We start from the raw sequence: 12,024 nt of genomic DNA on the forward strand, positions 1-12,024 counted from the left end.
CTTGTTTGCTTCCCACTGATAATTCGTGGTTTCAGGGTCTTGGTATGGTCAGAAAGCTCAGAAGACAGAGATTCAAGGCTGGGAAATTTTTTAAAATGAACGGTACATTGGGAAGCTGGACTGAGTCATCACGAAAAACCTGCTCTTCAGTGAAGCTGGCTGCCAGTGCTGAGCGTTGTGTGTGTGTGTGTGCACGCGCGTGTGCCTGGCTGCGTTCACACCTTGTTAGAATCTGATCTAAGGTGCTGTTACGACAGAAGTGTTACTTGATCATTTCCCTGTTCCAAAGAGGAAAAAAAATCACTAGGCCTAATTAAAAATTAAGTAAAGATGTCACAAGAACAGTGTGTCCTCGTTTCTCAGAAATACTGTCAGACCTTTGAAAAGTTAACGTGTGAAGGATGGGGGGTGGGTGTTATGTCATTACAGGCGTGCGACGGTAAAAGAGAGGCGGACGCGAGCGTAGCCCTTCTGCGGGGCTGGCTGAGTCGCGGCCCGCACTAGGGGGCGTGGCTCCTGCCTCTCAGGCCACGCAGCTTCCCTCCCTCCGTCGTACTCTGACACCCGCAGGACGTGCTAGCGTCTGGGCCATGAAACGGCAGCGTGCGGGTCTCTATCCGTGAAACTACGCCGAAAGATCGCTTCGGATCTCCTGCGCCTATTACCATCTGCCTGCGTGAAGTTACCCAGCACTGCGCTAACTAGAGTTGGCATCGCGGAACGGAGCTGTCAGATCGCAGGCAGCCGCGACAACGCAAGGCTGACGCCCGGATCGGTAAGTATTTATGATTATAATTAATGTTACAATTACAGGATGTCAACAACAACAATAATAACGACATAATACGTACTAGGGCGACACTATTCAAAGTTAAAGCGTCTTCCTAAACATTTTCCAGTCTGCGGCCAAGCTGAAGCGGCTGTAGTTTGTCCCGGAAGGCCTGATATCCAGATATTTTTAAAATGTCTTTTTATTTATCTGAGTGTCGCTTCATTCGACTCCGATGTCCTGGCGACATTAAGCGCAAACGGCCCCGGTGTCCGTGCCACTGCGCTGCGGGCTGTTTGATATCGCTGTATGTTGTTATATATTTGAGGTAAAGAAAAGGGGGGGTCTAATAGTATGCAGTTCAGTGGGTCAACAGAAACACATCCTGTTACAGTTTCGCTGCGACGTTTTCGATCCAGCACTGTTACACTGTAATAATAATAAAAATGATAAATGTTGGCGATCGATCTTGCGAAAAATATCAATAAGACGCGGTGTTTACAAATTAATAATGGGTCATGTGACCCGCACGGATGCCCTTTTTCTGCTAGTGCCTGGTGCCGACTTTAACTTGGATTAAAGAAGAAAAATATAAATTAGGGCAATCTTGGGCCAGTGGGCAGTTTGAGAGCGTTTCGGTAATGCCTTCTTTTTTTTACGCTGCTGCCTAGAGTTCGCATAATCGTTCCATGAAGAGTGTGTTTCCTCATTTCTTCGCATGCACCCCGTCATTATGTCGAAATAATTCTTATCAGATTGCTGTGCATGATATCTTATTTGAATAGTAGTCCAGTGTTTTCTTAAACGTATATTTAGTGATTACGATGGATGGATCGGTGTTAAACAAATCTGTAAAGTCTAAACACAGAACTTTTATATCAACGTATCCAATCACAATTCTCACCGTTTCACTGTTCCTCACTCTCTAGTTCCTCTTTGAAGCTGTACCTTGATTTATTTATTTATTTATTTATGCCACACATTTTGTATGCCTGTTGTTTCTGTTTCATTTGTAGATGCTTATAATCTTCATAAAAATACTAACATTTAAATTATTTCTCGTGTGTAAGGGCAAATGAAAATAATGCATAGCTGTTAAGAACTGCAACAACAATTGTGGGAAAAAATACGTAGTTATATCTTGCATGAAATTTACAGAAGTAGTACAAATGGAAAGCTTCACTGTGTATAACTTATGTGATATATATATATATAGAAGGAAGGAAAAAAATAGTGGAGAAATTTTGGAAACCGGAGATGAAACGTATACAGTATATGAACTGTTTAAATAATGGATGACACCGTTAAAAAAAGGAATCGCCCTAGTTGGGGAAGGCAGCATATCTGCAGCTCAGTCGTGTCACTCTGTCGCAGGTATGATGAGCATCAGGAGGACCCGCTCGGGCCAGGGGGGGCAATGCGAGCTGCCCCAGGGCCTGGGGGTACACATCCTCCTGCTGTGGAGCAAGGAGGGGGAGCGCTACCTTTCCCACAAGGATGGGGAGGTGACGGCGGAGGAGCTGTCCATCTGGGCGGCACAGAGCGTCGGTGGGTCTCTCTTTGCATGCAGCATTTTAAGTTAGAAACCCTGTAGAAATGAATCTTTCTTTTGAATACGGTTTCAAGAATCTTGCTAAGAGTCATTGGCAGTGGTGGATTAATGACGGCCTTTAGGCTGCACTTTCCATAGGCCCCTCTTCTGCCCCGGTCCCCAAAACGATGCAACAATTAACTATAAAACTATCACATATTATTAACGATAAAATGATTTCTACGTAGTCCAAGAGAGTGTGACGCTGTACCAAACGAGAGCGACAAGCCAGCAGGCTTACTCGTTCACGTCGATCCTGTGCAGCAACCAGAAAGAGCTCAACAGAGACCCCGCTGAATAAATGCATCTCGGCTGCGGTGACCTCAAAACATTACACTTGGATCCAGCGCGTGTCAAATGCATCCACAATCTGCACTCAAGATACATTTACTATAGATAGCATTGACCATAGATCAGGGGTATTTCTAGCTATTGAACAAGATCAGGGGCTACGTTACCTGAGGCTTGACCTTTTTTTGAAGAATGGAAGACAGGCATCAGCGGTAAAATATTTGGCGCTACAGACTCGAGTAATTGGACCTAATGATGCCCAAACTCCATTGGTAACTGTACAGAGAGGGACAAATTCCAAAAGAATATAAAAAGATCATGAAAAGAGAAATATTTACAATTGGTCTCCTCATTCAGTTTTAACAAGTCACCAGCTTGCAAGCAAACGACCAATAAAGGATCACTTTTAAAAAACACTAACAAAAAAAGCCAACTATACGGCCAATAGGGGCCCCCTGGCACACCTGTTCAGTAATCTGTCCCTGATCATTAGACATCTGCCACCAAATCAGAAGATAAACACTGGCTTGTGTCTGTCTGTAAACTGCATTTCTCTCCCCCTTCCCCCCCCGACCCACCCACCCAGGTATTACACCCATGTGCTACAGTTTGTTTGCCCTGTACAACCCCGCTTCCTGCTGTTGGTACAGCCCAAACCACTCCTTCACCACAGATCAGCAACCTGGTCTTGTTCTTCATTTTCGCATGAGGTATGTGTGTGTGTGTGTGTGTGAGAGAGAGAGAGAGAGAGAGAGAGAGAAAGAAAGAAAGAAAGAGTGCGTATTTACATGTGCAGAAGGTGAAGTCTGAAGAAGAGCAGGTGCTTGTGTAGGTGCAGAGAGTAAGGTGTGTGTGGGGGGGGGGCACATGTACAGGGGGGGTTAATCCAGCATTTGTACAGGTTCTACTTCCGCAACTGGCATGGCATGAGTGAAAAGGATGAGCCAGTGTTCCGGTATTCTCCACGCGCCACGGAGGGCCGTTCAGTGCATCGCGGGCCCGACATCCCGGGGACACCGCTGCTGGAGCAGCCCTCGCTCGAGTACCTGTTTGCTCAGGTGCGTAACTGTCTGTGAAGGATTTCAGTCGCTCATGTGCCAAGTGGTAATAAGCTTTAAAAAAAAAAAAAAAAAAAGTCTAAGTACATGTCGAGTTCCGTGTGTGTGTCCTGTGGTTTGGCCTTCAGGGTGCAAACGCGCTGTTATGTAACCATGTGAGTTTGTACTGTATGCATGTGTTGAATCTCTCAATCTGTCTGCTTGCCTGTCTTCAGTCCCGTGAAATCGATATCCTTGTCGAAGTGCGGCAGAAATTCACTTTTGCATTTGTATTGTGTAGTCCGGTGTCATGTCACGAGTGCATGCACCCCCGCCTAACGTGTGTGTGTGTGTGTGTGTGTGTGTGCGCGCTCCCCAGGCCAAGTTCGACTTTGTAAATGATGTGGCACCTCTGCATGACACCTGCGGGGAGATGGAGGTCAGCCGCTTCAAGAACGAGAGCCTGGGAATGGCCGTGCTGCACCTATCCCATCAGGCCCTGTACCAGAACTGCACGCTGCAGGAGGCTGCCAAGAAGACCAGGTACCGGGCCCCTGCTGCTTGGCAGGCCTCCCGCAGATCGCCTCCTACAGCCAGTACTCATTCATACTGGCTGAATGGACGGTCACCCAGTTTTTACAATGGCCCTGCAGCTTTCCTGAATCTGTCTCATTTCAAACTGGAAATGTAACTGTCCGTGGCCATCTAGAGAACCGTAAAGATGTTCAGTGAATCCAATCCTCGGGGACCGCAGACAGTCCACGTCTTAGCTTCTTCCCAGCTCCCAGCATGCCTGTAGCAAACAATCAACCAATCAGGGACACTGTATACCTGGAGCAGGTGTGCTGGGAGTTGGGAAGGAGCAAAAATGTGAACTGCCTGGGGGTCCCTGGTGAGAAACACTGGTTTAGTAGCATAGTTTTTTTTTTCGTTTCACGCTCCAGTGACAAACGTGATTTGCTGCCTGCGTTGTCACGGAAACGGAACCCAAAAAAATCAACCCAGTCATTTTATTTATTGATCGTTATTTTATATTTTTTTCTCTCGTGTGTCACCTACACTTGAGAGCTTTATGTTATTTCATTATCATTTTTAACCCCTCTTCCCCTTAGCTACCTGCACTGCATTCCACGATCCTTCGCCCGGCAGATCAAGTGCGATAACATCCTGACCAAGGTGCGCATCCGCCGCGTCTTCAGCCAGTTCGTGCAGAGCTTCCAGCTGCACACGGTGGGTGCCGGCCGCCTCGGCCTGCAGGACGTCATGTACAAGTACGTGGCCACGCTGGAGAACCTGGCACCGCGCTTCGGCGTGGAGACCTTCTCCGCCACGCGTCTCCTCGTGCTGTCTGAAGGCGGCAGCGGCAGCTCTGTCAGCACCACCTCCGGGTCGGCCGACGGCAAGAACAGCCCCGTCACCCACGAGGTCATGGTGTCCGGTATTGGAGGCATCCAGTGGAGAACAGTCCAGGGAAACCAGGTAGCTGTTAAGACGCATGGGGGGGGTGGAAGGTTTTGTTGTTTGTGGGTCTCCACTCACAGTCACTTCAGGGGCCTCTGCCCACCAAAGTGTATTAACTGTTTGTGGCCAGCAAGGGTCCCCACACCTCAGGAGCCCCATTCAAATATATGGTGGCAAATTCTGTCGCAGTGAGGAATGATTTAAGACAGTGTGCGTGTGTGTGTGTGTGTGTGTGTGTGTTTTAGACCCAGGAGACTAGTTGCCATGGCAATGATTACTGTGGTCGAAAAAAGAAGGGGAAATCCCACATCCCTGCCCCCCCCAAGACCTGGACCATCTTCTGCGACTTCCCTGAAATCTCCCACATTGTCATCACCGGCAACTGCGTCTGCATCAGTCGCCAGGACAACTTTGCCATGGTGACGATCAGCTTCTGATCGCCTGTCCTGCTTCCTGCTGTGATGCTGTAGCTCCATGTGAAAGGGCGCCCCGTCTGTCTCTCTCTCGCTCTCCAGGAGGTAAGCCTCAGGTCCAGCCTGGAGGCCCAGTCCTTTGTCTCCCTGCTGGATGGATACTTCCGGCTCACAGCTGACGCCCATCACTACCTGTGCCATGAGGTGGCTCCACCACGCCTAGTCATGAGCACGGTCAACGGGCTGCACGGACCCATGCAGTACGTACACCCTTCCCAGCATTCCGAGGGAGACTGGCCATCTGACCTGCCTCTAACTATTTCGAGTGTTTGCCTCACAGACCATAAACGCAACATGGCTTCCATTTTTATTCCAGCTTTAACTGGTTTTTGGCTTTTTGTGGAAGATGGGCTTAGTTGGTGGGATGATGAGTGATTCTGTGGGTTTGGCATCAGCCTGCATCCAGAAGGTTGCCACTTCAAATCCCTTAGCTGGCAGAGTAATTGTGTATTTCTGTACCCTCGAAAATGGCCCTTTACCCAACAAATTCTTTCAAGAATAGAGGGAAAATGCATCAAACTGTACTGTGGCATTAGTCAAATTATTCTTATAATTAGTGCAATTAGTTGTGACTGTGGATGTTATGAGGTGTGGTTTATCGCAGTGTTTTTCAGCTCTCACACACACACACACACACACACACACACAAACACTGGTCAAACCTGCCCGTGTTTCCTGCAGGGAAGAATTTGCACTGCAGAAGCTGCGGAAGGAAGGCCTGGAAGAGGGCATGTTCCTGGTGCGCTGGAGCATCCTGGACTATCACCGCATTATCCTGACTGTGCTCACCAAGCTCCAGGTGGGGGGGGACGGGGTGGCTGAGGGACATGCTTTAGGATTTGTTGTGTTCCAAATTCTTGTAGACTGGCACGGCTTTGAAAAGTGTGCGTGTGTGGGCGAGCATTCACGATGCCCTTTGTCCCCAGCAGAACGGGACGAGTCCCACCCACAGGCAGTTTCGGATCCACCAGAAGGGGGCAGTCTTCATCCTGGAGGGCTGGGATCGGGAGTTTGCCTCCATCCGGGATCTGACAGACAGTCTGAAGTGCTGCACGCTCCGGTCTGGCAGCCACAACTTCACCATCAAGCGGTGTTGCCTGCCCCGGCCGGGAGGTGAGCGACCGGTCACAGTAACCATGGAGACACAGCCCCCGCGCACCTGCGGGCCTTATGGCACGTGGCCTCGCTTCCTCTTTCACGTGTGACCATGTTTACGAAACGGTGGCTTGTTCCCAGAACTCTCGAACCTTCTGGTCATGAGGAAGCAGACAAACTCCACCTCAAACTTCTCCTTGAACCTCAGCCAGCTGCGCTTTCACCAGATTCGGGATGGGGAACTCACGCAGGTAACAACACCCCCGCACACCCATTCCTAGGTACCTAAACTTCTAAATCTTTTTACATTTTTGAAAGATCTCCCTTACCTGCCCCCCCCCCCCCCACAGGACCAACATCTCGGCCGTGGCACTTGGACCAACATCTACTCGGGGTGGTTATACCCACGTGGTGGCTTAGAGGACGACGAAAACGACTCCTATGGGTGCACCGACAGCAAGGGCATCCGCGTGGTGCTGAAAATGCTGGACCAGAGTCACCGGGACATCGCCCTGGTGTGTGGCCCTCCTCGGAAAAAGGGAGACGCACCTCACTCCCTCGTTTATCCTGACACTCTCTCCCTTTCTCACAGGCGTTCTTTGAGACTGCCAGCCTCATGAGTCAGGTGTCACACAGTCACCTGGTCTTTGTCCATGGTGTCTCAGTGAAGGGATCTGAGAGTAAGTGCCTTTGGCTCCTCTCTTTGCTTAAAGGTTTATTGCTCACTGATGTGCAGGAGGGGGTTGGCTTGTGTGGGCCTGGCTGCTATCTCAGTCCCCAAACCATAACTAGGTCTGAGGCTAGAGTGCAGGCAGCCTGCTTTAGCTCTGTGCCACAGAACTGGATAGTTGTGCCGGAAACCGAGCGTGTGCCTATGACCCGTGTTGGCAGACATCATGGTGGAGGAGTTTGTGGAGTTCGGGCCGCTGGATGTCTTCCTGCGGAGGGAGATGGGTGTGGTCACACCGCAGTGGAAGTTTACGGTGGCTAAACAGCTGGCCAGTGCCCTGAGTTACCTGGTGAGTACCGGTCCAGTTTAGAAGGTGGTAGCTACATGAGATTATCATTATTATTAATTATGTAGAAATGTAATTTATGAAAAACAATAGCTCGATAAAAGCTCAAGGAAAGCCTAAAAAATGAGCATGAGGTGTATTTCAACTAAACGCTAGATGTGTGATATTTAGCCATGCCTGCTGTCTTCAGTCTTCTCTTTAGTACCACTAACATGTGCTGCATTACAGTCCCTCCCCTTTGTGTCACATTGAAAATCTTCCCTGTGTGTTTCCTGCAGGAAAGCAAGCACCTGGTGCATGGTAACGTGTGCGCTAAGAACATCCTGGTAGTACGGAAGGGGCTCGAGGAGGGAACCTCGCCCTTCATCAAGCTGAGCGACCCCGGCATATCTTTCAGTACACTCTCCAGGGAAGGTAGCGTTTACCACACAAGCCGTGGATTTATGGATTTGATACCTAGAGGAAAGCGTGGTGTGACAGGCCTTCTGTCCCCTGTCACCAGAGCGCGTGGAGCGTATCCCCTGGATCGCCCCCGAGTGTGTGCCCAGCGGAGCCAGGCCAGGCAGCACGGCTGACCAGTGGAGCTTCGGTGCTACCCTGCTGGAGATCTGCAACGACGGCGACCTTCCCATGAGCGAGAACACGCTCGCAGAGGTGCGCCCAATGCCGCCATCTTAGCCACCACCCCACCCCCGCCGTGTCCCACCCACTGAAACCTCTACCCCCCTCCCACTCCCAAACAGAAAGAGCGCTTCTACGAGACGCAGAGCCACCTCCCTGAGCCCTCCTCCCAGGAGCTGGCCAGCTTCATCAGGATGTGTCTAACCTACGACCCCACTGAGAGGCCGTCCTTCCGGGCCATTCTACGCGAGCTGACGGAGCTGCAGCTTAAAAGTGAGTCTCATCAGATGACCTGGACTGCCAGGACCCGACCAATCATAAATCGTCAGGCTTTATTATGGCCAGATCCTGTATCAGAAACCCGTATGCAGACTGTCCCCGACTTCCGACTGGGCTCCATTGCGACAGAGAGGTCATACAAATCATGCTTACTTCTAAGTGCGAGAATGAGACTGGGAGGGGCATGTGGGGCTGGGATGGTTGCAATGCCTTACTGTGTTTTCTCATGGCAACTATCATGCGCTACATAGCATAGCCCGAAATGTATTTTAGCATTTTACTTGTTTACTTATACGTACAAGTCGTCATAAGTCACACAGGTTGAAAGTCTGGGACAGTCTGTGGTTTTTATTTAACTGTAATGTTGAACATGCAGTTCAGTGGGTGCAGATAATTTTACTTCCAAAGTGTGATTGCGTTCTTTGATTCCCCTGTGCCCAATCAGACCCAGACATCTCCTCCAAGTGCGAGAGCCACCCAGGTGCTGACCCAAGCATCTTCCTTAAACGCTACCTGAAGAAGATCCGGGACCTGGGCGAGGTGGGTCCAAAAGAACCTGTGCTTGGTGCTCCCTGTGCTCTGCTCATACTGTAAGGCTTGGCACTCGGCTTGCCTCGTCTGATCCTCGCTCTTCTGCCTCCACTCCTCAGGGCCACTTCGGGAAGGTGATGCTGTATGTGTATGACCCCGACAATGACGGAACAGGCGAGTATGTGGCGGTGAAAGCGTTGAAGCAGGAGGGAGGTGGACAGAAGCATGACGGCTGGAGGAAGGAGATCGACATCTTGAAATCGCTGTACCACGTCAACATTGTCAAGTATAAGGGCTGCTGCTCAGAGCTTGGTGAGTGGACCAGCTTGTTAGAGGTGTTTGCAGGGGTGGAGCCACAGGAACATTTGGCCCCAGTTGAAAGCTGATTGGCTCCAGGTATGCCCTCTCCCCTGTCACTCACCGATGCAAAACATGCCATTGGCTAATAAGGTTGACCCCTTTATAAGACTTGCGGTCCTCCTTATGTCGCATACCTTAAAAAATTATACAGATATTCCAGCTCCTGGTCCCTCGTGGTCTCCATTAACTCACCTGTCAGACCAAGGAAGGACCAAGGAACCTTGGATATCTTAAATCCATCGCATGAATGTACTTGTGGATGGATCGTGCCAGTGTGTAGATGGTTTGGTCCATTCGTGTTTCCCCTCATATTTTCTTCCGGACTTTACAGGTGGGCAGGTGCTACAGCTGATCATGGAGTACCTGCCTCTGGGCAGCTTGCGAGATTATTTGCCTAAACACAGAGTGGGTATAGCCCAGAGCCTGCTCTTTGCAAAGCAGATCTGCCAGGTAAGGAGGGCTGGGCCTCCTGGTGAGCACAGATGTATGGGACACTGGATGTGCACATTGTTCCCCACGAAGTTCTTAAGTTATGGCTGGTCTTTTAATCCCTACATGATTCTACATTGTCATCCTCTCCTGCAGGGCATGGATTACCTACATTCAAAGAGGTACATTCACAGGGACCTGGCTGCGAGGAACATCCTCGTGGAGAACGAGAACGTGGTGAAGATCGGCGACTTTGGGCTCAGCAAGTACCTCCCAGAGGGGGAGATCTACTACCGAGTCCGAGAGGATGGGGACAGCCCGGTATTCTGGTGAGTTCTGCTCTCAACAGAGTACTGGTGGGATAGATCTGTGCCAAGCCTACAGCAACAGAACTGGATAGGATGTGAGTGCTTCCGGTTCCGCAGGTACGCCATCGAGTGCCTGAAGGAGAGCAAGTTCTCCTTCTCCTCGGACGTGTGGTCCTTTGGGGTGACGCTGTACGAACTGCTAACCCACTGTGAATCCCGGCAAAGCCCTCCAACGGTATGTCTCCATCCACCCCAATGGTTGCCTTGACGATGCGGGAACTTACTATTAAGTTAATTGTTCTCCAGGGTTCATAATGTCCCCATTTTTTGCCCCCAGAGATATGTGGAGCCTTTGCTGTATGCAGCTTGAAGACCTCTATCATGTTGTAGATGCTGACAAGTTCCATTGTGCTCAGTTGCACAATTGCCGAAGAGCTTCTCTAGAAGTTGCTCATATTTACTTTCAGACATTTGAATGGCATTTGTGATGTAGGACATGTGCGTTTTACGTCTGCAAGTTTTAATTCTGACTAAATTATCGTTTGACTGAGGTCATAGGCAAGATTGTGTTACAGGAAGCTACGTAGCTCAGTGAGAGGTTGACTCTAAAAAAGGATAGGGAACGCTCTTCACAGAGGCCCGGGCATTTGCGTTTTTTGGGTTACGTATATGTTAGCACCTCATTTATGCTAGATATTAGATCTTGTGCTAATAAAAGCTACATCAAAGTGTTCAAGAATTTCGGTAGCATGAAACCAAGTCTAGATGATCTCTGGCAGCTCGTTAGAGGTCTTTATACTTTGTGACACCAGTATAACCCAATTTGGGTGGTGTGTGTGTGTGTGTCTGTCTTTTGCAGAAATTCTTTGAGATGATGGGAGTGGTCCAAGGTCAGATGACAGTTATGAGGCTGATCGAGCTGCTGGAGAGACGCAGGCGGCTGCCCTGCCCACGGGACTGTCCCCCTGAGGTACCTGGCATGACTCATACACCCCTACACGGAAGCTGACACACCCGCTACCACCAGGAATAACTTTCCCATTTCCTCACACAGGTGTATGGGCTGATGGGCCAGTGCTGGGATGTGGACCCCGCCCGGCGACCTTCCTTTGAATCCCTCAACCTATCCATGGGCGAGATCCGCAAGACATACCAGCATCAGCCGATGATCCGCCTCAACCAAATCAACCAGTGCTGACCATGTGTCTAGTTTGTCAACCATCGTGATTACTGCCGCAACCCTCTTAAAGTAGTACTTAACCCAACTGTGAATACATTTCTGCTCCGTGGAACTCTGTTGACCAGATTCATTTGACTGATCTTGGCTAGCTGGTGAGGAGCTGATGTAAACTCAACTGTGACCACACCTCCAATCAACTAAACAATGGACTGACTGGACTAAACCATTGCGGCCTGTCAGAGTCGCCGTGCTGAACTGCTTAAGATTCTGCAAAGGCACAAAGCACTATGTCAATAGTTATTTACCTGGAAAATTAGTTTTTCCTTTTCTTGTTCAATTAAAGGCTAAAGCTATATATTTCTTCCTATCTTTAATGTAAATGTTAATAATTACTTGCACATTACACTTAACTTTGCCAGCAGCTCTGGGTAGAAACCAAAGATTGATCTGACCCCAGCAGGAAGTGTTACTGTCAGTTATAAAACTGAATTATTTTAATCACTTTTTCCCCTCTCGCGTGCCTCTGTGTTAGCATTAACGATTGTTATCACCGAAGTGTCGCGTAAGTTTTTTCACTATTTGC

The 12,024-nt window shown here is 49.4% G+C and overlaps 1 protein-coding gene across 2 annotated transcripts; it reads left to right on the forward strand.

The window, feature by feature from the left end:
• Window positions 1-466: 466 nt before the first annotated feature.
• Window positions 467-11,944, forward strand: tyk2 (tyrosine kinase 2). Of its 2 annotated transcripts, none has more exons than XM_048991075.1 (24): window positions 467-775; window positions 2,144-2,317; window positions 3,238-3,361; window positions 3,553-3,709; window positions 4,068-4,231; window positions 4,801-5,167; window positions 5,395-5,568; window positions 5,665-5,822; window positions 6,304-6,421; window positions 6,549-6,735; window positions 6,859-6,968; window positions 7,068-7,232; window positions 7,310-7,397; window positions 7,609-7,736; window positions 8,012-8,147; window positions 8,236-8,387; window positions 8,477-8,627; window positions 9,079-9,173; window positions 9,284-9,476; window positions 9,856-9,974; window positions 10,110-10,282; window positions 10,379-10,496; window positions 11,121-11,231; window positions 11,316-11,944. In XM_048991075.1, the coding sequence occupies exons 2-24, from the start codon at window positions 2,146-2,148 to the stop codon at window positions 11,457-11,459; spliced, it is 3,504 nt and encodes a 1,167-aa protein (XP_048847032.1). In that variant the 5' UTR covers window positions 467-775; window positions 2,144-2,145; the 3' UTR covers window positions 11,460-11,944. The 2 variants fall into 2 exon arrangements, with proteins under 2 accessions (XP_048847032.1, XP_048847033.1); XM_048991076.1 differs by having other exon boundaries at window positions 469-775; window positions 6,552-6,735.
• The last annotated feature ends 80 nt before the right edge of the window (window positions 11,945-12,024 follow it).

Source organism: Brienomyrus brachyistius, chromosome 22 (assembly GCF_023856365.1).
Source record: "Brienomyrus brachyistius isolate T26 chromosome 22, BBRACH_0.4, whole genome shotgun sequence".
NCBI lineage: Eukaryota > Metazoa > Chordata > Actinopteri > Osteoglossiformes > Mormyridae > Brienomyrus > Brienomyrus brachyistius.